At 40.9% G+C, this 25,943-nt stretch overlaps 1 protein-coding gene across 1 annotated transcript; it reads left to right on the forward strand.

Annotated features, from left to right (window-relative positions):
* Positions 1-1,760: 1,760 nt before the first annotated feature.
* Positions 1,761-24,035, forward strand: col6a1 (collagen, type VI, alpha 1). Its single transcript, XM_051406980.1, has 35 exons — positions 1,761-2,026; positions 2,825-2,954; positions 3,733-3,933; positions 4,030-4,189; positions 4,444-4,557; positions 4,658-4,678; positions 5,578-5,598; positions 5,709-5,753; positions 5,858-5,911; positions 6,075-6,119; positions 6,586-6,612; positions 6,724-6,750; positions 6,883-6,927; positions 7,038-7,091; positions 7,609-7,671; positions 7,761-7,823; positions 7,935-7,988; positions 8,080-8,115; positions 8,199-8,261; positions 8,519-8,581; positions 10,497-10,559; positions 11,674-11,736; positions 11,856-11,906; positions 11,987-12,022; positions 12,214-12,276; positions 17,288-17,353; positions 18,834-18,869; positions 19,215-19,251; positions 19,489-19,497; positions 19,611-19,744; positions 20,146-20,252; positions 20,902-21,088; positions 21,182-21,353; positions 21,473-21,502; positions 21,857-24,035. Exons 1-35 carry the CDS (start codon positions 1,942-1,944, stop codon positions 22,459-22,461), a joined length of 3,030 nt encoding a protein of 1,009 aa, XP_051262940.1. The 5' UTR covers positions 1,761-1,941; the 3' UTR covers positions 22,462-24,035.
* Positions 24,036-25,943: the final 1,908 nt, after the last annotated feature.

Here is a 25,943-nt window from a genome sequence, read left to right on the forward strand (position 1 = left end):
AGTTAACTTGGACCTCGGGCAAATGAAGTCTTGAGTCATATCATTACAGGCACATGGTGATTAATCTCTTCCATATGTGCCGGCCTGACTCTCATGTTTTTCGCTGGAGAGGAGAACCTGGTTTTCTTACCCTCGTTTTCTCCCTTATTCCAATGCAATGTTTCATCTCACCCAGAGTCACTTATGCATAGTAGTTTTAGAATAATACTCTCTCAAACAAGCCAAAATCTTTGCCATTGACAGGGAGACCAACCTCAGAGATGAATGCTGTGGTGTGTTAAATGCTGCAAGATGTTAAAAACCACAAACTGAAAAATAAAAAAATGTCATCTGGAGACACTGGGTGTACTCAGCACTATTCCTTCTTTCTCACTGACTCAGAAATGTTACTAATCTTCTCCACTGAACATCAGGATCCTGTGGAAACTCGTGCTACATCCTGTCTGCCAACAGGCTGTGCCCAAGACATTATGCAGAACCTCTCAGCTTTAGGAAGCATGTGTGATTTTGCATTTCTTTCTACATGTGGACTTCAATCTTGAACCTTTGAGGAAGCATCCTATGTTTATGTCCTGGGGCGAGGGGAGGAGATAATGACTTCTAAGTGAGATAATTCAGTAATCTGAATCCAACCTGCCAGTTTTAGGACTTCTTTTGATCAAAATTGCTCACATATTTGTGAAAACTGAAAACAGTCACCAAGTGCTTGACTAACGAGTAATGTATTCCTGACGGCTGGTATTGAGACATCTCTATATGCATGCATCACAATTTATACACTTCCCACAGCTGCCAGAAAGCCAATAGATTTACTATGAGAGCTTGCTAATAAACACAGATCATTACCAGATGCCCCCCCCTCCTCGCCCCTCCTTTTCTCCTTTCTTTCCCGTCTCTCTCTCTCTCTCTCCCCCCGGTTCTCAACACAATTTTTTCTCTCTAAAACAGTGATCTCAGTGGAAAATCTGAGTCCAGGCCAGACCTTCCCTGCAGTCCCACAGTTTGAGCACACACACAGATGTATGTCCACGGCAACCGTGCAACATCCACCCCCATCAACACCTTGCCAAATGACTCCACGCCTACACTTCTCTGCCTCCTTCCATGGAAGTGTCTCACTGCACCCCGAAACTCTTTCCAAAGCCCTCTCCAGGATCGGCCCACAAACAGCGCTAGATGGCACTGTGTCTCCTGCTTCCGAGGAAAAGGGCAGTAAAGAGCTCCCCCTCCTCCTCCTCTTGTCTTGATTTTATGTTCAGGTCAGGTCTGGACGCCAAAGTCAACCAGATGTAGTCCAACTCCCCCGACTCCCCCAGCCTTCCCCAAAAAGACGAGACTTCCACAGAAAGAGAATAAAAAATGCTTCCAAGATGTGCGTCAGCTGCTTTTCATTAACTTTGATGAAATACTCCAGTGTGCATCTATTTCTCGATTTTCATTTCTACATGGCACATGCTGGTTGGGGTCCTAACTGTGTGAGTGAAAAGGAAAACTACAAAAGCTTCTACTTATACATGTTCTAAAACATTAAAACATATCAGCTCCTGCATGCAAAGAAAAAAAAAGCGCAATCTGTGCATATCAGCGCCTCCCTCACAGTCAGCCGGTTTATTTCAGAGAATCATGTCCCTGTGGACCCCTTTTAAGGAAGCAGGCATATCAGGGATTTTGTGTAAACTTTCGGCCCGTGCGCGCTCTCGTCTATTCCTAATAATCGTCCCTGAAGAAAGCGCGTGAACTCCTCCTCCTACGTCTCCTCCTCCCTCGCAGTGCGCTCTGGTCCTCCTCTGCGCGCTCTGGTTCTCGCCTCGGAGAAAGTGCGCTGGATCGCCAAAAGTTCGCCGAATCGGTTTAGAGGTACCGGACTCGGGGCCGTAGTGGTTCGGTCTTTGTTTGGGGAGCTGTCTTTCTCTCGATTTTTAGTGTTTTTGCGGTTTAACCATGGAGACTCTCCGTGGTCTCCTCGCGCTGCTCTGCGTTCTCCTGGCTGGAGCGCAAGCGCAAAACCAAAGAGACAAGTTTGCGGGTAAGTTTGCTAAAAAATATGTTCTACTTTCCAAGAAAATGCTCGAGTATCCGGTGTTTATGGCATTATTTTACATGTAAAGCTGTTTGAATGTAACATGCCATGTACTGATGATGTTTGCTGCAAGAGCTACAGTCCAGATGTTCATTGTCTTTGGGTTACGTACTTTCCGAAGTCTGCGAAGCCTTACCAATCAGCAGCACAGATGCAATAACAACTGAAACTAAGATCAGAGGATGACAGAAGCTGAGCCCTCCTTGAGCAGGCCCTTGTTTGGTTCGGCAGTCTCAATGGGCCTGAATAGTACCCGTTGGGTGTGATGCTGACTAAGATCTATAGCAGTGCTTTGGATGCCACAGTGATAAATGTAGACAAGAACCAAAGCAGGTACTGGGACCTCAGACCTGCTTCCCTGCCAAGGTGCTGTGCAACAGTTACACTACAGGTGTATATGCAGACAGCCATGCTATGAGTACAGGCCCACACCTGTACAGATCTACCTGTATGAAGATGGATAGATTGGGTCAGGTGAGCTCCATGACACCCAGTGTGATGCAGGGATGCTCCAAGCAGCATCATGTAGGCCTCCAGTGCTGCAGTAGTGATACCTGTGCCCACTTGAATTAATGGATGGATGACTTATTATAAATGCATACTGGTTCATTAACACATAGATTTCACTTTGAGTGTGCTATTTTAGCAGTTTTATGGTTCTTCAGTGGATAATATTTGTCTTACAGCCATCTTTTGTTTGTTTGTTTGTTTGTTTGTTTGTTTGTTTGTTTGTTCTGTGAGCAGATTGTCCGGTTGACCTGTTCTTTGTGCTGGATACATCTGAGAGTGTCGCCCTCAGACAGAACCCTCCCAATTTTTATATTGACCAGATCAAATCATTCACCAATCGCTTCATAGATGAACTCAGGAACATGTAAGACACACACACACACACACACACACACACACACACACACATACATACATACATTCAATGATGGAAGATGCATTCAGATCCTTTACTCTTAAAACAGCAATAGCACAGTGGAAAGATACTCCATTACAAGTAAGAGTCCTTTGTTCAAAATGTTCGTCAAACAGTAACTTAACACCCCCAGTGGTTTAACTTCTCACCTTGCAGCAGTGATGTACAGGTGTACTCTAAGACACTGTGACATCACAGCTGGGTGTGGTTACATGTACAGCTTCTGACCACACCCATCACTGATTGTAATTTTTAATGCATAATATTGTATTTGGTCATCATCACAGGTTTTGTATGTAAAATTGGAATCTGCAAAAGTAATTAGTAACTGAAACTGTATGATAAATTGACAGTAGTAAAAAATGAACAGTGGCCTCAAAACTGTACAGTAAATGTACTTAGTTACCTTCCACCACTGCCTGTCTGTCCTATTTGGATACTGCAACTTAAAGGTCCAGTGTGTAACATTGAGGAGGATCTAGTGTATAATCACCTGAAAGAAAAGGAATCGTAGTGTTTTCATTACCTTAGAATGAGCTGTTTTTATCTACAGAGTTAGTGGGTCCTCTTCTGTGGAGTCCACCATGTTAATCCGCCATGTTTCTACAGTAGCCCAGGATGGACAAACCAAACACTGTCTGTAGATAGGGCCTTTTGCGTGTTTTGTAAACACCATAGTTTCCACCAAATCCTACACTCTGGTCCTTTACCACCTCTATTTATGCAGGCGCCACCGATGTGATCGCACCCTGACATGGAACTCAGGAGCACTGCACTACAGTGACGAAGTCATCCTTGTACGAGAGCTGAGTGACTTGGCGACTGAACGCCAGGCCCTGAAGGATAGCATCAGTGCCATCGACTACATCGGCAAAGGCACATATACTGACTGTGCCATCAAGAGGGGCCTTGCTGAGCTGCTCGTTGGGTAACAATAACGCACATATACAGTTATACACAGATTAAGTAATAAGAAGTGTGATATCATTTCCTCATGTGTGTTTGTGTGTCTGCCTGCATGCAGTGGCTCCCACTATCATGAGAACAAGTACATCGTGGTAGTGACTGATGGCCATCCTATTACTGGTTACAAAGAGCCATGCGGAGGCGTGCAGGAGGCTGCTAATGAAGCCAAGCAACACGGAGTCAAAGTGTTCGCTGTCGCCATCACACCTGACCAGGAGGTACAAAACACACACACACACACACATTTGTATTAAAATGAAGGTATGAATTATGTAAAATACAGTGAAGTAAAGTTGAGGGACAACAAGGAAAACGACAACAGTAACGACAGCATAGCAAATCATAATGTCACAATATTTCATGGCTTTTAGAGATTGGTCTCATCAGTCACTTACAGTTCACCAGAAAGTGTGTTGTACTCTAGGTGCTGCTTTCAGGCTTGTGATGATGTTTGTATTTTGTGTCTCTTCAGGACACCAGGCTGTTACTCATTGCCACAGACCAGAACTACAGACAGAACTTTACTGCTGCAGACGACTCCAGATCCACCAAGATGGAAACCATTCGAACCATCATTGATATGATCGTATGTATCCTCTCCTCTCCTCTCCTTTCCTCTTCTCCACAAACAAAATGAAATATTTAGAGTTTGAACTAACATCTATTTTTTCTTTCCATCTTTTCAGACAAACGAGACAAAGGATACGGTATGTCTCTTTAAGACATTTTTTAAAGGAAATTAATTTCATGTTTTTGTATGTAATTAAAGGTATTTAAATGAGCAGTTACACAGTAATTGTGCATACATAACTGTATTTCAGCTCCCAAGGATTGGATTTGCTCTCATTCAGGGTTGGGCAATATGGCTGAGATATTGCCCAACTTTTTGGCAGTTTGTAGTTTGTTATTACTTACTTACTGAATTGTTTAAACTGAGGGATTATTAATCGATCTGTTTTTTTTACCGAATCATCCCAACATCAGAATCGCTTCTGTTGAGTTTTGCTGATGCAGCTTAGATTAAGACAAATAGTTGTATACTGGCTAAATGTCATCTCCTAAAAGTTTATAAACCTTAGTGTAGTAAATCTTCTAATATAGTGAGGATGTTTATAGAGTCTGGGATTTTGTTGTCTTTTTAGATTTTAGGTCATTACATTCCTCTTGTTCGGTCTGAGTTGCTGGCTAAGTTTTGTTGCTGCTGGTCTTTGCTGCCATGTAAACTCTGCTAAACTCTCTTACACTCAGGAAACAAGGAGGGGTCAGGCAGGGCAGCTACAGGAAGCTGAAATGAACACATGAAAAGCCAACTGAGATTGCAGTGATATTCACAATCTTGCTGACTGTTGTGTCTCCAACAAATTCCCTGCAGATATGTCTTAAATAGTGGAAATATTGCCCAGCCCTACTGTCGTCTGACAGTCAAACATGGTGACGTTAAATTCAGTTGAACATGATATTTAGGTATTTAATTTCAGACCAGAAAAAATAGGGTTATGTCTCCTATTTCAATTTAATCAAAGTAGCCAATAATGCTCGCACATATATAGAGACATAGAGACACTTTTCCTGCTTTGTTCATAATCTTTCTTTCCTTTTTTCCCAGTGTTGCTCGTTCGACTGCAATGTAAGTAAACCCCTTATTATATTCTACTGCCAACATAAATTCATCATCTCAATTTTTTTTTTTTTTGGAGCAATTGTTTCACCATTATTATCTTATTGTTTTGTCTGCAGGCTAAAGGAGGTCCTAAAGGACCAGACGGAGACATCGGTGCAAAGGTGTGATAGCAAAAACAAATGATGTCAGAAACCCAATGTACCTTAATGCACAAATGTACAGGTTTCATCATCATACATTGTTTCATCTTTTTTCCTCTCTACAGGGAGAAACAGGTAGACCAGGGATGCCAGGAGAGAAAGGAGATGTTGGTGACATGGTACGTGATGTCCACCCTCGTCCTCCTACACAACCACCAGCAACACTATCCACAACATACAAACACGCATACAAAAGGACAACACAATCATCACTTTGGGTTTGTCGTTCAGGCTTGAAAGAGGTGTCATTCTGATGATCTAATGTTTCTCTCTATATTACAGGGCAGCATTGGAGATCCTGGTCCTGTTGGTTACAGTGGAATGAAGGTAGAGTGCACTTAAGTTAACACAAGTGATATTCTTTATACTGAAGTGACAAGAGAGACTTTTTAAATGTGAATGGATGCTAAAGAGATTCAGTAGCAGCACTGATGCATGAGAAAGCTGTGTGTAATGGATAATACAACACTATCATAGTTTATATTTACATATGTAATGGGTTACATCTTATAAAAACATATATATTGTAATTTTTACAGTTTTACATATTGTTCATGTTATAGTCTTAAGATAAGGGTCAGTTTCTCAATTCAGTTTATTCTTGTTATCTCTTTAGCAAGCTATTGCAAATGTAAAAATATATGAAAGGATGAGCCCTTATCCACCTTTTTAGCTTCAAATAAATTTTTAGGACCTAGAAACAAGTTTACGTAAGCAAGGAAACAGTCTGAGCATAGTATTTCATGTTGGTCATTGATCACTTTGCTGATGATGTGTGTATTTATGTTTCCAGGGAGACCGTGGTGGCAGAGGAGAAAAGGTACTATCAGAATACAAAAAGTATACTTACAGAATTCAGTATATGTTCCAGGATTACTGTGCTGTAGATTTGATGGACATGGCTAACTAATGCTTTGTGTGTTCTCCACAGGGTGAAAGAGGACACAAAGGCTACAAGGTGAGCTCTTCCTTACAGTTGCCTTCAGAATGATTTTTTCCTGTCTGTGATTGCTCTGAAAGCTAATGGATCTTCTATCACTTTTATCCTCTTTCACTCTCTATCGTCTTTATATCTATCTCTCTTTCTCAGGGAGACAAAGGTCAAAGAGGAAGGGATGGAACTGATGGACGCAAGGTGAGTTACAGACATGAACATCCAAATCATACAGCTCTGGCTATCGGACTGTCTTTTGCTGATTCCATCAGGTTGTTTAAGATATGTATCTCTGGTTTTCCTCAAAATAGGGTGAAGCTGGTTTCTCTGGTCTTCCTGGCTGTAAAGGATCTCCCGGTTCAGACGTGAGTTGTTTACTCAATCTTGGAATAATCCAACTTAGCTCCACTCACACTAATGTTACACACCAACCAACCAATACAATCAGATGTATAGGTGTTAGCACAAACACACACACTCTCTATCTTTCTATTCTGATTTCTTATATTCCCTCTTGATTGGACACACACACTCAGACAGGCCACTTCCGTATCTGCCTAAGGCTCAGCCACACTGTTTACAGATTACCCATTAGGCAAAATTGCATGTTTAGGAATGTCATTGGTGGTGTGGACCTGATCAGCATCACATCTTGCGTCTGGATCCCCTGTGGGAAGGCAGACTGAGGCCCTTGGCTCTTAATCACTGCTCGGTTTACATTCTCTGCTGTCAGATTGTTTAAATGAAGCCATATAGTCATACTGTAAACAAACACACACGCATACCTACACGTACATACGCAATGGCCTCTAAGATGAAGTGTTGTGGCTTCAGCTGCTAATGGTCATGTGTTTAAACTGTGTCTGTGTTTTCTGCTTCCAGGGCCACCAGGGAGATCCTGGACCAAAGGGAGACCCTGGTCCTTATGGACTTAAAGGAGATAAAGTACGATATGAAACAAAAATACTTGTGCTGTTTAAGATTCCAAATTGCCTTTTAGTGGTTTGTAATGAGACACTGTGTGCTTATTTCAGGGAGATGATGGAAGAGACGGCGACGTAGGAAGGCCAGGAAACTACGGCCCACCGGGACCTCAGGTAAGTCAGTGCAAAGAGAAAGAAAGAATGATGACATAAGACGGATATATGCAGAGCATATCACAAGAAGCAGGAAATATGATACATCTGTAAATGTCTGTGTTGTGACAGGGTGAAGCGGGCCCTCCCGGAAACGATGGGGACAAAGGAGAGCGCGGTGATGATGTAAGTGATAAAGCTCCTAACAACAGCAGTAAAATCTACTTTGTGATCTGTAATGCTTTGTCTAATACCCTGCTATGTGTGTGTGTTTCAGGGCCCACCGGGAAATGATGGACCACGTGGCGAGAGAGTAAATATGATTAAAACTGACTTTAAGTGTTTGTGTGTAACAACGGCCAAAATATGTGTTGACATCTTTAAAATTCCTTGTAGGGAGCCAATGGAGAGAAGGGGGAGCAAGGTTCCCGTGGAAACAGAGGTCCAAGAGGAGAGCCGGTAAGTGATAAGTATGAGGAGGGATGATAAGTTGCCCCTCAGTCTGATTTTAGCACCTCTTTCTTAAATATTCATGGGAAATTCTGTTTGGCTTATTGAGTGCAACCACAGTGACCTTAATGAAACTCATACTGTTTTTATATTATCCCCATGTTCTCCTACTGACTTTTTTTAAATCTTGGCTCTGCCTGCTTTACTTGTCTATTGTTACTGTCAACTTTAGGTGGCTTTGATACATTTGTTCTTTTCCTTGCCAGGGGGAGCCTGGACCCCGTGGAGAACAGGGGAGGGAGGGCTCAGCTGGCCCCAACGGAGACCCCGTAAGACACACTCAAATATACTCACAATATACTCACACACACACACGTACATAGACACCCACAGGAGCTCTAGTATACAGTACCACCATTGGTTAGACTGTTGGATGTAAGTACGAACCACCCACTTTTCTCTCATCGTTTTTTTTCCAGTTGGAGAGGGGAACTTGTGCCCGAGTGTGTGCATGCTTTCTAGTGTGCGTGCACATGTGAGCATCAGTGTTTCTAGTTTAGGGGGGAGTACATTGTGCAGAAGCTTGAACAGTGGAGAACCTGGCTGCTGCCCCAGAGTGCTGACCACTCCTTGCATGCTCCATCTCCCCTCTCTCGTTCTCAGTTTTTACTCTTCCTGGGAACATCAACACTCACTCTTTCCCCTCTGACTCAGTTCTTCTCTCCGTCTGCCCCAGCCAAAGCCTCAGTATGGTTTTCTTAATAAGGCACCAGGCAGTGTAATAATAATAATACGTTACAAGCGTTAGTTGTGGTAACCTCCGTGATGTCAGAACTTTCAATGGCTCTTTTGTGCTGCCTCCTTCCCTCATCAGAGCTGAATGAATAGTGACCAAACTGAATAATACAAAAAAACATGGAATAACTGACATTTTGGGCCTACCTCATACATTCAGGAAAAAACTGTATCCTCAGGTTACAGTAATGTGCCAGACATAATTTGCACTCATTAAACACTGTCAGTTACACTATACTATATTACACTTAATTAAAACACATTAGCTATGTTTTTTTGTCAACATTAACTTGAAATTATAGTAAAACTGTGACATTTTAGCAAATATTGGTATTCCCTAGAGTCAAACAATGACAAGAACAATATTAATTTCACCTCTGTGCATCAGCACATAGATAGGTCCGTTGTTGCCTAGCTTTGCAGTGGAAACACGGGCTTACATTCTAGTGCTTTGTTCCATTTGCAAAGTCGGTGACAGGATGCATGCAGCAGCTGGACCCAGCTGTTGTTGGCTAGGAAATAGTGCCGATCCAAAAGCTAACTCCTTCTGTAAACTACAACGCCTTGCTTTCTATGCACAAGATGCAATGTGTAAATCAGACAGGTTTGGAAGGATTTTGAGAGAGCTAACTTCCACATTTAACAGTTTCCTCAGTAATAAATATCTGATTCCAAATAAACATTTCTTCTCCAATGTTGGAGTGTTGTGTTAACATATTAAAAACTGTGTGAAACTTCAACAGGCTAGTGGGAAGCTATACTGCATGATGCTAGCGGCTGATCTGTGGACATTGCTCAGGACATTTAAATACATTAAATTGACCACATATTGACAAACTCTGATCTTATTCTGATGGGAGCAGTTTTGAATTTACTCAGCATGTCACTTTTACTGAAAAAACATACATTAAAAGAATAATGATGCATTATGCGGAACTTCAGATTGATCTACTAGCAGTTATTAAAGCAGCGATCAGCAACTACTTTACTGTAGTGAGGATGTTACTATTAAAAGAAATGACTGCTGACCTCCAGTGGTCAAACTTCTCACTTTGATGCAGTGATGTAGAAATGTAGTCCAGGACACCGTGACATCACTGTTGCGTGGGGTTTCAGGTCTGTTGGACCCCTGACCCCTGGCGAGACAGAACAGTCCTTAAAACTGTAACTAAAAAAGTAACTCTTAAGTCAATTAAGGTTAGGGTCAATTCCTTTTCAGGTTAACTTGTTTCACTAGCCACTGGTCATCAGATTTGTTTGTTTGCCAAAGAGTGTGAACAGAATGCCATCAGTGAACAAATGTTGGGCAGGACTTGGTCTCTGTGTTGTAGCTTGTGTTCAGATTGGTTGGTGTCAAAGCTCTTTGTCAGCTGAGTGCACTTTATGTGGTTGTTTTTGCTAGACAAGTGTTTTTAACAGTGTCTAATTAACAGAGTTGTTGTTTTCCAGGGCGAGAGCGGCAAACCCGGGCCTCCTGGCTACAGAGGAGATGAAGGCGCACCTGGACCAGAAGTGAGTGGAACAGGACACACACAAACTCACAGAGCGTGCATATTCTTAAAGGCCATGAAAACCTATTAACTCAGCTTCTTAATATTAGTGACATCGTCATACTTGAACACATTATCTGCCAGTTCTGGTTATTTTACATGACAGATTTTGGTATTTGTGTTTCTGTCTGACCTCCTCTCATGTGTTTCAAGTGGGAGGGGCTCAGTTGGAAAAAGGGGTCATGAACTTGCACCAATCAGGATTTAGCAACATTTGAATCAGAATTTGACGACAGTCAGTTTGTTGTTTGGTCACTGTTAATCAAGTCTGATCAAACCACAACCACACAGTCCCGATGAACAGATTAGTTCATGTGTTATACATACATTATTATATAATCAATACCTAAAGAGTTTTTATAAACTTGTTATTATCTTATTTAGTCATGAATGTATAATATTACAGATAACTAAGCTTTGAAACCAAAGAGTGTTCAATTTTTTTTTATTTAGTCATGAATACGTAATGTTGAAGAGAAATAGTAAAGATTTTAAACTGCGTTTCAGGGGATTTAAGATTATTTAAACATAAGATTTCCAACTTAAGTGCCCCTGATATACCTCTAAAATCCATTAAAATGTGCAGCTTACTGTAGCAACTGCAATGAAAAAGCTGTTACATTCATCAGTCATGTATATTAGAACTATTACCAACCATTATAAGATCTTTAAAGTATCTCGGCAATCAGTGAGCAGTAACCTGTAACAGATTGTGATTGTTACGTAAATAGTTAAGTCATTCAGCCATGTGGACTGTTCTTGTTCTCACCACACACACACACACACACACACACACACACACACACACGCACACACACAGACACACACACACACACACACACACACACACACACACACACACACACACACATACAGTGTCTTGACAAGATCCAAATGTTTTCAACAAACATATGTCATGTCACATTTCATATTAGATTTAGACTTTGTCGTCCCAGAGGGAGATTTGTTTTCACAGCCAGTTCAACGTAGATATAAGACAGAAAAAGACAACATATACATGGAGTTTCAATAAATACATTCAAGTTTATAATCTCAACATTCCTTTCTTCTCCCAGGGACCCAAAGGGCCGAGAGGAATCAAAGGAGCTCCGGGAGACAGAGGCCAGATGGGAGAGAGGGTGAGTGTGGGAGACAGGGAGGGGGAATGACAGATGTGTGCCATCCATCATATTCCCTGCCATGAGGTTTGTGCATGTGTGCTGATTGAACTGTAACTGTTTCTCTTTCTGAATTTCAGGGAGAAGATGGTGTCCAAGGAAATGGCACTGCAGGTTGTCCTGGTTTCCAGGTATATGTTGATTTATGTCCCGTACGACACACCTTGCTCTGTGTAAATATGTATATTCTGAACATTTATATCTTTTTCAGGGTTATCCTGGGTCCCGCGGAGAACCCGGTGAGCCTGTAAGTTATCCTTTAAATTTCTATTTTAAGTTGGACTTTTATTAGAAACCAGATGTTGGGCGGACACAAGTTAGTTTACATTTACACATCAACACTAAATATGAGCATCTATGTTTGAAGTTCACTGCCAACTGTGTAAAATCAATTGTCATGCCCATGTCAACTTCTGACATTTGCTATGTAACCTTCAGGGTGGCAATGGAACCCCTGGACCCAAAGGAGATGATGGAGAACCCGGAGATCCAGGCCCCGATGTGAGTCTCCCTCTGACTTGTCTCGTTATTTTTCGCTCTTGATCTCATTTTATCTCTCCTCAATCCCTTCCTGGCAGAGAGCACTGACAGGATGTGAGTCACATGTCCTAATTTATGGGCACATTTACATATTTCATTTTTATTGCTCTGTTTTAACACATAATAATAATCCATAATCATGTGTTTTTGTTTTAAATTCAAATCTTTCATTTGGTTTTTCTGCATTAGGCTCTAATTTAACTAGTCTTATTTTTTTCCGTTCATCCATCCATTCTCAAGCTCGCCTTCTGTTGTGCAGCTGGAAATGCTTTCTCAAATAGATCTGAACACATTTTATGTGTGTGTATGTGTATGTGTGTGTGTCTTTGGGGAAGAGGGCTTTGAGCTGATGCAGCTGTGTATATGTCGTTGTCAAGGATACCAGGAAATGAGCAGAAACGATGAAGGGACTGCATTACTCTTTCGTTGTGTGTGAATGTGCATGTGTGTGGAAATGGTACGTGTGTGATCACCCGTGTCCATGTAGCGTACCAGTTTTAACACTTTAACCCCTGGTTCAACTTCATCATGTTTACATTCAAATTATTGCATTTCCAAGGTCCGCATTTTATGGCATAAACATTTCTGCACATGTTTGGACTTTTCTGTCCTTTGAATCAGTGCACCCTGACCTCTTCAAGAGGAGCCACACTTTGGATTTACGGTGTCAGATCAGTTTACCACTCATCAAGACTTTTGTGTTACTGGAGTACGGGGAGGGATTAGATGCAGAAATATGATACACCCAGTGACCACACTGTTTAGCTTTTCCATCTTTTGCTTGTCCCTGAGGAGTGACAGCAGCATGGAGGAAACAACCCATAACCTCTGTAACTGATTCTACAGCTGTGATAAAGGACCATAATCCTCAGCTTGATTATAGAGTGCCAAATCACCAACTCAAAACATGTATGAGTCAGTTTAGAGGAAAATGTTTTGGAAACTTCACAATAACCTGTAGATCCTACTTGTTGCTCCTTTTTCTAGGCTGGTTCTTTTACCGAAATATAAATAATTAGCACTTTGCCTCAGTCAGTCTACGAACTAGCACTTAAGTTTTGGAAAGTGGTTGTCAGTAATCGCCCATATGGTTCTCTAATGAGCTCCACTTTTACATTCTCTTGATATGTATTTTTATTGAAATATATGCCTCTTTGTTGGCAGTACATTTGCTAAAAGGAATAGATTGACAGTTTGGGAAATATGCTTATTCACTTTTCTGGCGAAAGGTAGTTGAGAAGATTGATACCACTCTCATACCTTAAATATGAAGCTGCAGCCAGCAGCTGGTTAGCTTGGATTAACACCAGCTAGGTTGACTCTGTCTGAAACCCGCCCACCTGCACCTCTAAAGTGTTCAGATGAAGAGTTGTGAGTTTACAGAGGTACAGTACAGAGCAGTACCTCTAAAAATCTGCCGCATAACCCCCATAAAACCGCAGCTTATCACTATTACACTTCAGTCTTTGATACTTCCAGTCTTTATGCTAAGCTAAGCTTCACATCTAACAGACAGATATGAGAGTGGTATTAATCTTTTCATTTAACTCTCAGCAAGAAAGTGAATGAGTGCATATCCCAAAATGTAGAAGTATTGCCTTAAACGAAATCAGACTAATCTCCCCTCTGCTGCTGGACCATTGGTTAGTCCATGACTAAGTCCTTTATAAAAGTACATAATAAGATGCCATTTTTGTCTGTCTCAATGGAAAAAATGAATCCATTACAATCCTCTTACCCTCAGAGGCATTCATTCATCTCTTTTTTTCTCTTTTTAATAAGCCGTTATATCTGTTTCAAACAATCACTTGTTTGTTCCTACAAATTTTACAATCGTCCGCTCACCGTTTAGGACCGTACAGCTGAAGAAACAGTCACCAGTTTGACTTAAAATCATGAGACATCAAACTAGCCAACAACATTTTCACAGAGTCTAATGCCACTGGCTTCATTGTGATTTTCGAGCAGCTAATATAAATTGTTTAAATATTTTCACACCGCACAGGCATGTACCTTGTTGCCTGCATTATCTCTGGCCAGAGGGGACAGGAGGTTATAGACGAGGACGTGATAGAGAAGATAAAGGTGGAGATAGACCTTTTGACTTCTCAACCTTTTTGACTTTTTAGCTTAACATACTTTGGAATGATAATTGATACAGAACCAACAAGGTATGACACACAGTCACATCTGGCTATATGTCGTCATATATGATGCTATAAAATCAAGGTCAGGACGTGTGTGTCTGTGTGTGTAACTGTGTGGATGATATGGCCCAGTTCTATACATCAGAGTGTTTGAAGTTAAGAATGCAGTAATTGGAACAGTCTGTGTATGTGTGCGTGTGTGTGTGTGTGTGTGTGTGTGTGTTCAAGGCTGACAGCAACTATGTGCGTGTGTGTGTGTGTGTGTGTGTGTGTGTGTGTGTGTGTGTGTGTGTGTGTGTGTGTGTGTTAAAAGCCAGGTGGTAGGCATTACCTTCTCCCTTCTTTCATATCTGTCCACTGTATGTAGATGGTTGTATATGCAGCAGTGCAGATCAGTTGGCTTCCATCTCAGATCAAAGAGCAAAAAATGTTTATTGTGATGATTTGTGACTTTACAGTGCCAGCCTGCCCTCTTGACCTCACTGTGTCTCATTTCTGTATGGCATGTTGAGCTGCAAATAAGTATCTATGTGACTACCAATTACAATGTGTTTAGAGCAGAGAGGAGATGAACTGTGTGTGGACTAAACTGGCTAAAGTTTATCTATGAATCCTCCCTAGGATTTGAGGACAGAGTCACATTTCTGTTACAGTATCAGTTCTTGGTGAAGAGAATACATGCAACCCTTTTGAACAGATAATCTTGTTTAAAGGGTTTAATATTGTACATGAGTAAATAATACGTTCTTTAAAACAGCCGCTACCCTTGAATCAGCATGTTTTTAAAGCCGTCTCTGGAACATACCTCTATTATGCGTGGTATCCGCTCTCAATTTGAAATTTTGCATTAATTTGTGATTCCCTGCAGCTGTCCACAGTCTTCCTCAAACCAAATTGCGCACATTTCTTTGTAGTGTGTATGTAACAGTATCTCTGGGAACATGGAACTTAAAGACGGAATAATATTCCTAAATTGATTTACAGTGTTGTTCTCCACACTTACAGTCTGGCTCATAATCACATATCGATCAGCAGTGGTTCAGACTACAGCAGCTGCAGGGGCTTTGGCTTCTCTCTAAGCCAGACCTGGCCTCAACCAAGATTTGAGATTACTTATTAGACTTTACTCAGACTGGCTGTACATATAAAGGGTCGATATGACATATACTGTAGTCTTTTAGACGTTTCATATAGGCCTTTATCAAAATATTAATTGAATATTTAGTTATTGTATCTCTTCCTTTGATGATATGGCCAAGTTCTATACATCAGAGTGTTTGAAGTTGAAAATGCAGTAATTATAGTCTTTGGGGGATTTTCATGATGCTAGAGCAGATAAGGTAATGGGAAAATGAAAGAAGAAATAAAGAAGAAATTGAATAAATAACAAAAGGAGCAAGGAAAAAAGAAATGGAAGTAGAAGGGGATGGTGAAAAAAGTAAAGAAGGCAGAAAGAAAAAAATAATAATACATTAATTATAGTGACAATATGAATTTATGAACTTTGTCCAAACCAAGTAACTTGGTAAGTACAGCCACAAGATAAATACAATTTTTAATTTTCCTCTGAAACGTAGTGTATATAAATTCTCCCAAAATGAAAATGTAAACTGGGAGTACTGAAGTACCGTGTACTTCAAATTTGTACTTAGCACAGTACCCCTGTGTTGGTAGTTGGAAATAGTCATTTGCTTCCATTAAAAAGCCACCGAGGAGCTGCTATTTTGAGATTTAGTAGTTATGCATGCTTCCAATAAATGTCCAGTTTGTTGAAAAAAATGTTACGTTACACATTTTTTACCAGATATTTCCATCTTTACTGTTTCAAAAATTCTCCATGAATACATGTTTTTATGCTGATGACACCCAGATTTACATTGCTATCCCATCAGGTTGTCCAGATTATTTCTCCAAGATGATCATCTGGTTATGTGTTGTGTTTGCACTGATGCCTTCACACAAATGAAGTTCCTAACAGATAAATAAAGTTATTTTGATTTTGATTGATTTGATTTGTTTAACCACTGTTGTCACAAATCTGTCATTCAGACTAGATTACTGTGATGTTTCGTTCTCAGGCCTTCCAAATTGCAGCATAACAAAATTTAAAACCAGCCTAAAATACAGCAGCAAGGGTTCTATAATAAACACAGTGTTTCAGTTTACACAGTGGCTCCCTCTGCCTTCTGGCTCAGACAAAAAGAAAGAAATCCTCTTACTACATACAAAACTCTTTGTTGATTAGCATTGCTCCATTTGGTAGAACTATTCAGTCTTTATATTAATTTATGTTCAGATCACAGATCTGGTTCAACCAAAGATTAATAAGCAAGCAATTTGTAAGTAGCAAAGTTTTTACTGCTGTGCTGCACTTCTTTGAAATAAACAACAGTGCTCAATTATAGACTTTATTCAATATGTTTGTGTTCATTGCTTTCTGGTGTTTTTAATTATTTTTTGCAGTAGTCAATCCAGTATTGAAACATTTTCACTATCAAGCACCATGTCACATTTAAAGCAAAGGGTTGAACAAACCGTAATGAAGTTGTATTACAGACTGATAGTGGCTGACACTGTATGTAATGCTAGGGAAGAGATTTAGTTGACTATAGTCATATGAAGGCTTTCTAATTTTCAAAGCTCCTACAGGACGCAAAGCTGTCAGTGATTGATGTTTACAGCAGTACATTTTCAAAATTGATACATAATTGTATGTATAACTATAACATTTGTTTCCATCCTGTAGTTTGCAAATACATATCTATTTAAGAAAAAGAAACTCTTAGGTCTCTCACTTAATCTCCATTATTTTTCCTTTTACACAGAACAACCAACCAGGGCCTCCAGGGCCTAAAGGAGCCAAAGGTCACAGAGGACCCGAGGGCAACCCGGTAAGAAAACCATCAAGCCACAGCATGAGCTAATTGTGTGTGTATGTGTGTTGTAGGCTTGTGTGCATGCGTATGCAAGTTGAGACATTGGAGGGACTGTTGTCCACATATGGAAAGCAGACTTCTCTCACATTAAAACATACTTTTGGGGTGATTTTACTTTCTTTTGTAAATATCTGCTGTGGAAAGTGGACTTAGTTTGAAGTTAGCTGAACCCAAGATTATCCTAGCTTGCCTTAATTGAAAGTTACATTACTTAATTGACATATTTATAAAGCCACTTATTTTACTCTTAACAAAGTCAGTGAAATTATATCAAATGTCAGATCACACACTGCCCCAGTGGCAGAATCAGCATTTCCAAACAATTACGTACATGTTTAGAATTTGCATTAATTTAAAGAACCAGTCTGGCAATAAAACAACAAAACTAACTATGTTTGTCGGTCTGTGTCGCAGTCATTTCAGACATCACCAGCCTGTCTGTGTCTTGTTCTTACTAAAGACTTCACAAAGATATACTTTCAAACATGAGAAAACAGTGTATTTGTTAGGAACTATTTTCAGCTGTAGATTAATACAAATTTGGTTCTCTAGTGACTATTTACAGCACCGGGACAGTACATAAAATAAACTACAGCGCTTGTGTTCATGATAATGAAGGACCTTAGTTACTTACCTAAATGGCATCTCTTAGTCTGACTCACAGTATGTTGGAGAGATAGAGTGATTCCCTTTCCCTTTCACCAACTGGCATGTGAACGCTTGTGGTATTGGATCATGTGAAAAGATCTAAATATAACATGGTGTGAAAAGACATGTTCTCCAAGGCCTCAAACTCTACCCTTTCTCACTTGCCCTCTTTCTGTCTCTCATCCTCTCCTCCTCTTCCTCCCACTCCTTCCTTTCTTCCTTCTTTTCTCTGGCTTGTGTCTCTGCTGCATATTTGTGTATGAGCAGTTTGCGTCATGCGTTCCTGAGACAGTTTCTCTCGTCTACAATTAACGGCTGTCCCTCTCTGTCGCTCTCTGTCTCTCTCTCTGTTGTGTGTGTGTGTTTGCTTGTGTGCACACATCCAAGCTACTCTGGCGCCTTTGTTGCAGAAAAGAATGCTCTTAAACTTACATTTTAATGTCTGTTAAAACAAAACAGATGGTTTTCTTGCAGTCGAGCGAAGAAAAAAATGCTGTGGCAAATGAACTTTTGGAAGATTCACATGTTGTTGCAGATAGATAGCAGGATGTGGCTTCAGTGACTGAGCGATTCTGGTTTGCAGTCAAAGGAATAATGGTTTTCCACAGAATCACTGCTTTTTTTTATTCCAGTTAAAATAAAAACTGCCAGTACTAGCTTTGTCATCCTGAAGTCAGACCAGATAAACTTTTGTCTGGCCAGTTTCTTTAAAACAGATAAACACATCTATCAGAGGGGATGAATCGCCTATATCTTCTTTACTCACTCATTCTCCTTTTCTCTTTAGGGACCTCCTGGGCCTCCTGGACCAGCAGGAACTGATGTGAGTATAAAAAATTGTAATCAGTCCATTTATCTGAACCCTCACCCTCTTTTTCGCCACAGGGCCAGACCTCTAAGTACCCTAGACTTAATTCCCCCTTGAGGCTGCGCTAGTTTTGATTCTGAAATTGATACTGTTTGTTCAGTCAAAAGCCACACAACCAATTTCCTGATACAAAAACCCGTAGCCTTTCACCGACCACTCTTTTAAGTAAAATATCACCATATTTTTTATTTGGATCAGCTTCAAACAGTCAAGAACCTGGTTGTGTGTGTTTGAAAGTTATGTAATGTGATTTAACAGTGCATTGCCGTACTGTAACATGTACTCCACCTCTCTCTTCAGGAATGTGAAATTCTGGATATCATCATGAAGCTCTGCTGTAAGTTAAACACTCAACTTCTTGCACACTTAAACGCGCACTCACAGAAACGAAGCCACATGTATTCTGCGTTAAACACTTTGCCTTTTTCAACTCCATGCCTGATTGGCCAAACATGCAATCAAAACCTGAAGAATGTGAGGGTTATGAAGGTTATGTTGTTGGGGGAGGGGGGTTTGCACAGTTAATTAACTTTGATTTGTGTTTTTTTTCCATCCTCTCCTAATTGCTTCACAGCTTGTTGTGGTAAGTTTGTATTAAATCTAATACACAGCCATCATCATAATTGTTTCTTATGCTCCATTGCTATTGTGATTCTTGTGATTTTGTTTATGTGTGTGTTTTGTGTGTGTGCCTAGAGTCTAAGTGTGCACCTATGGACCTGGCTTTCATTGTGGACAGCTCGGAGAGTATTGGTTCCACAAACTTTGCTCTTGCCAAAGACTTTATCATCACACTCATAGACAGACTGATCAAAGACCAGCAAGTCAAGGTAATGTCCTTCTCTGACTTTATCTTTGGTTTTGACACTGACTACGCTGTATTTTGCAATCATCCCTCTTTTCCCAGCCTCTGTAGGATAACCCACATTTGACCTCTGTGGATTGTGTTGTTTATTCAGAATTACACCAAAAATGTTGTGAAAACTGTTTTCAGAGCTGTAAGGAAATGCTGCTCTGAGAACAGTTCTCAAAATAGAAAGTGTGAATGAAAGATATTGTCTGGTTTTGGAACATGCTTTTATGTCTCTCCAATGACTCTCCTCTTCCATTTTGGATGTAATTAGTCAGGATGGGTGGGACGCAGAAATGTTTACAGAAGAAAACACATGCTTGTATACATAACACACACAGACCAAAACACACTGTCACCATGCAATGCTTTTCTTTCCAGTTTGCAGGCAATGAGTCCAGGGTAGGTGTTGTCCAGTACAGTGGATCGAAAGCCCAAGAAGTTGTCCAATTGGGAGTCACCACTAATAGTCTCACCGACTTTAAACAGTGAGTTCGAAAAAAGTTATTTCCAACTTCTCCAGAGTTTATTTACACATTTGTGGTATTTACCATCTTTATGATAAATAGAAAATTACACTGTAGGTTCACTTTTGTGAATATTCACTTCTCTCCAAGAGTGACGTAAGAAGACTGAAAATCTGGACTGGAGCCAGGAGGCGATTAACTTGCTTAGCATAATGACTGAAAACATGGTGAAACAGCTAGCCTGGCTCTCTTTAAAGGCTACGCTTTACATAACTGACACATTGTATCTCGTTTGTTCAATATGTACACAGAAGAGAAATGTTAAAACAAGAATGTTGTGCGGTTTGGGGGAGGTACTACATAGTTTAAATATTTATGCGTATGTACAGATTTAACAAATCAAATAAAACTCTTCTGTGATTGGCTGAAAAATGTATTTTCATTCAGCCGGCTTAGTGAGGCTGTACCATTTCCCCCTGCTCTTTATGCTGAGCTAGGCTAAAACACAATCCAGACCTATGTATCTCGAATAGACGGTGAAATATCAATCCCCTCATTTAATTCCCGGCAAAGCAGCTAATAGGCTAAGTGTATTTGAATTTGAATATATAGTATTTATATATGTTTTGAATGTCATTCATTTCATTAAAAAATGTGTGTGTGTCTACAGGCGAGTGAGAGACTTGAACTGGCTGGCTGAGGCCACGTACACAGGCGAGGCCCTTGATTTTGCTCTGAACAACATAATCCAGCTGATGAGGCATGATAAGCGAATCGTTATCGTTCTTACCGACGGACGTTCTGATATTTCCAGGGACACGGTTCCTCTCAACGTCCTCTGTGGTAAAGACCTCCTGGTGAGTACAATATACATAGAAAGACACGGTCAGCCACACTCGTAGACCCTTTGACCAAATACGCTAACTGAAAACCTCCTTCCTCATCTCCAGGTGGGTGGTTTAGGAGTAAAGGACTACTCAGGCCGTGCGCCCAACCAGGAGCAGCTTGAGGACGTGGTCTGTAAGAGTGATCCCAAACCAGGATTTTCCTTTGTCCTGGAAAACTTTGCCGAGCTGCTGGATGACACTTTCCTGCAGAACCTCACAACCAAAATCTGTCAAGGTAAACACACACACACACACACACACACACACACACACACACACACACACACATATCCATCAATTGAATATTTTGTACCAACTCCAAATAAACTTAACTTCTGTTGTTCTCTCATCCAGATAAGCAGCGCCCAGACTACAAATGTCCCAGTAAGTCTGTTTTTCTTTTTGAATAATATTAGCTTTACCTTTGTTTGGACTGTGGTTCGCTCTTTTTAACGTTTAACTCATCGTACTGCTCTTTACCCAGTTCGCCATTTATATCTTTGGTAACACTTTTCTCCCTGTCTCACATTATGTCTATGGTAGTTTAAAGTAGATTCAAATAATTAGATACAACAAAGACATATCATGCAGAGTAAATGAGATGTAAATAAAACAACCTGTAAAATGCACAATTGATAAATGCTATTTGGCTAGCACATTGTTATCTATTCATTCATCATTTATTGACCTACTGCAAACAGCTATTGATCAGATGTATTGTGCCTGTGTGTGTTGCAGTCTCTTTCTCTGGAAGTGCTGATATTTTGATGATGATGGACAGCTCGGCCAGTGTGGGCCAGAAGAACTTTGAGACAAGCAAGATCTTTGTCCGTCGCTTGGCCGAGCGTTTCCTGACTGCAGAGAAGAAGAGGGGTATCAATGTCAGAGTGGGTCTGGGCCAGTACAGCCGAAGCACCCGCATGGAGCAGGGGTTAACTACCAATTTGACCCTGCTGTCTTATCACGCTGAAGAGGCGGTCTTCCAAAATGATGGCACCAACGTATTAGAGGCCATGAATTTTGCCATCACTAATTTACCTGGCCGTGGGGACGCATCGGGAGGCAAGAAGAAGCTGGTGCTGTTCTCCGATGGCAGGTCTCAGGCCATCACCGAAGCTGTGCTGGAGAAGCGTGTCCGTGAGGTGGCAGACGCCGGGGTGGAGCTCTTTGTCATTGCTGTTGGCAGCCAAGTCAATGAGGCCAACCTGCGCACACTGGTGAGCAGGGGGCGCCAGGACGACATCAGCTATGCCCAGCGCCACCTGTTCCGCATACCAGACTACCCCTCTCTGCTCCGTGGGGTCTTCGCCCAAACCGTCTCCCGCAGGGTGGCCATGACCTGAGTGCAGGGCCCCAAACAACAGGACCAACACGCTTTAGATTTTTAGTTCCATTACAAATATTCAGTCTCACTCATTTACCATACACTGTGTTGGAATACTTTTTGTCACAAAACGACAAATGATTGTGTGGCAGACAAATGGAAATGTCTTCAAATTCTAAATTCTAAGTTTACAGGAGAGCTTTTTTACCATGAGTTAGGCCTTCAAGGCAGACCATCTCAGGTTGTGTACAATTTTCATCTCCTACTCTGGGATCATTAGACTGTAACCCAAGTAATGGTTTTAACCTAAACCATTTTAGGGTTGGTTCTGACAGTACACAACTGGGAGAAATTGCTGCCTGGCAGGCAAAGTTCAGGGTAAAAATTCCCATTGAAAAGGAGACGCTTCGGTCCTGGAGAGCCATCAGTACAACAACTAAAACTAAATTTCTAGCCTTTAAATGGATCTGGCTGATTTCTACTCAGGTATTCTGCATCCCTGCATCACTTTCAGCTAGCCTGGCCCTGAGCTCTGACTTACTTCAGCTAACTAGCATGGGTGGAAACTGGCTCATTGAGGTTAAACTCTCCTGTCTCTCCAGGACCGGAGCTCCTGCAATTTGAAGGATTTGTCTTTAGGGTTTAATGCGGACTCATTTTTGTAGCTCTTACCACTCTTTCAAGTGATGTCGGACTTGTGGAGTCAAAGTTTTACATAAAAACAGCGTAAGTGAACCAACCGCAGCTGTGATTTTAAAACATACATCGCTGTACCTAAATGACTGTTAACCTCAAAGACAGGCTCATGATTGGCCGATCCACTTTATTTTAGGTTTTGACCCTATAAAGCAAATTGAAAAGGCCAGTTGCAAGTTCCCAACTTGGTGGAAACTCACACCCGACATCTCTTGAAAGCTCTATTATATCATGAAGCCTACAGCAGGACATGACATCAGGCAGACTCTCAAACAAACCCATCAACACTTCACCTGGTACTAATAAGGACACGACAGCTGGGCTCAACATGTGTGATTCTGTCCGAGTGTGTGTATCTGTATGTGTGCGTATGTGTGAGCACCCCTGTGTGTACATCAGTTACATGTATATGTATGTGGAGGTGATGTTTTATGTGTAGCCTTGGGCGATGGTTCCATAAACAGTTGTGCTGAGGTCACTGGTTCAAATGACAGAATGACAGAAACCTGTTCTTTATTGTCTGTGCAGGAGAGAGGCCTCTGTCAAACACGCACATACAGATACACACACACCTTCATATTTCATTAGTAAGGTTGGAAAACATCTGTCACGGTTGAAGGTTGGAAAAGAAACCTAATGGGACTCAATGCGTGAGCCCCTCACACCCACACATAGAAAAGACACACACCCCCTCTAGATCCCCTCAACTGTAAGTCACACTCCTTCAGTTTTGTTGTCATGAGTGGCCCAGAGTCACTGTACTGTTGTTATTATCTGTGGTGCTATTAGTCTCAGTGTATCAGCCTCTACCCATGTTGTTACAGAAGATATTTTTACCTGAGGATACAAAACCTCAGCAGTGTTGTAAGAGCTCCTACAATAAAGGTTGCTACACCAGCGTGTCTCAGCTCACCTTTGTCCATACATACACACACACACACACACACACACACACACACACACACACACACACACACAGACTTGCAATCTGTAGCTTCCAAAGCCAATGTACAAAGATGCATTTTCATATGTGCAAGGGTGGCAACCCTCTCAATGTTAATGATGCCCCGACTCTTCATATAGCGCCATCATTCTCACATTAGCATTTAGGTCAAGGCACCACTGCACATAAGTACATCCTCACAGAGCCGCTAGCATGTCTGTAGACTTTTAGGTCTTGTTAATTACCCTTGTTTACATTTTTTTCACCAGCTTCGGGATGTCAAGAAGAAAAACACACAGACTACGGTTCAGTTTTTCTGCTGTAAACGTTCACTAGATTTTGCAGGTTTCTGAAGAACTGCTGTGAGGGTTAGTGTGGTCAGCTCTTGCTGTCACCAGGCTAATTAAGAAATAGGCAAAGACAGGGAGTGTAGGTGGAGCTGAGGCTGAATTGAATTGAATTTTATTTTATTTGTATAAGGCCAATTCATTACAAACGTTAACTCAGTCTAGACCAGACTCCTTGTAAAATTATTTACAGAGACCCAACAGTTCCCACCATGAGCAAGCACTTGGCGACGTCAGCAAGGAAAAACTTTGTTTTAAGAGGTAGTAACCTCGGACAGACTCCGGCTCTAGGTGGGCAGATGTCTACCTCGACCAGTTGGGGTGAGAGAGGGAGAAAGTGGGGGTAGAGGGGGATGGGATGGGTGGTAAAAAGAGAAGGAAAGAAACAGAGACAAAGGTGGACAGCAACAACAATAGCAGCAACTATACTAGTAGAAATTGCTAATATTGATGACGATGATGACAACAACGACTGAATGGAGGCTGGTTACTGAAAACAGCTGTCTGTGTCTTAAATATACTGTAAGGTATACAGACTGAACCCGTTTTTTATACCAGTCTGTAAACATTTCTGCTGTAATGTTGGACTTTTTAATATGGGGCCTTATGGAGAGTTCTGTAGCCAGCCTCAAGTGGCTGTTTGAGGAACTGCAGTTTTTGTTACTTCTGTGTTGGCTCCATTTGCCAGCCATTTGACACACTGTATTTTCTTTTAGCCATGCTAGTGGTGTGACTCTCAGGTGTTGTCGATTGGGCCACCACTTTTCTCCAGTGTAAAATATCTCCAGAATTACTGGATGTATTGAATTTTACAATGTGAAATTTACACTGCTAATTGTCTGACATCCTATTTTTCTACCCTGTTGAACTTCAATGATGTCGTCATGACTCCTGATCTCAGAAATGTGTGAGTAAAATGTTAAGATAAGATCCTTTATTGATCCTCCAGAGGGGAAATTAGGGTGTTGCAGCAGTACAAGGACAGAATAAGTACAGATAAATAAAGAAAATAAATCATTCAAAGCAATTGGACTCAAAATGCTAAATTACAGTCAATAGCAGCAGTTACACATGCATGTCTACAACTATTGTATTTGAACTAATAGTGTATTACCGTCTTAAGCAAACGGTAATATGGTGAGGTTGGTAGCAGCAAAGTCAACATAGTATGGTATATGTAGGAGTAATATGGTGCAGTCGGCTACAACAGGGTACACCAGAAAATGATATATCATTATGTAATTATACTAGGAGTTGTCTGTATTGATATCGAGATCTAATGTAATTTATCATTTAATAAACATCTTTAATAACCTACAACAGGTATATATATATATTGTGTACACTGTTAGACATACACTATAACAAACACTGCACAAAAATACGACAGTAAGTAAAAAATGCTTTCTTTCTTTAACTAAGCAGTAATTCTGTGTCATATTTTGGTGCAGCAGAATGACAGTGTGACCTAAAGTGACTTCAATACAAGTAGTTAATAGAACCTGCTGTGTTAGT

This window comes from Dicentrarchus labrax, unplaced genomic scaffold, assembly GCF_905237075.1.
Source record: "Dicentrarchus labrax unplaced genomic scaffold, dlabrax2021, whole genome shotgun sequence".
Taxonomy (NCBI): domain Eukaryota; kingdom Metazoa; phylum Chordata; class Actinopteri; family Moronidae; genus Dicentrarchus; species Dicentrarchus labrax.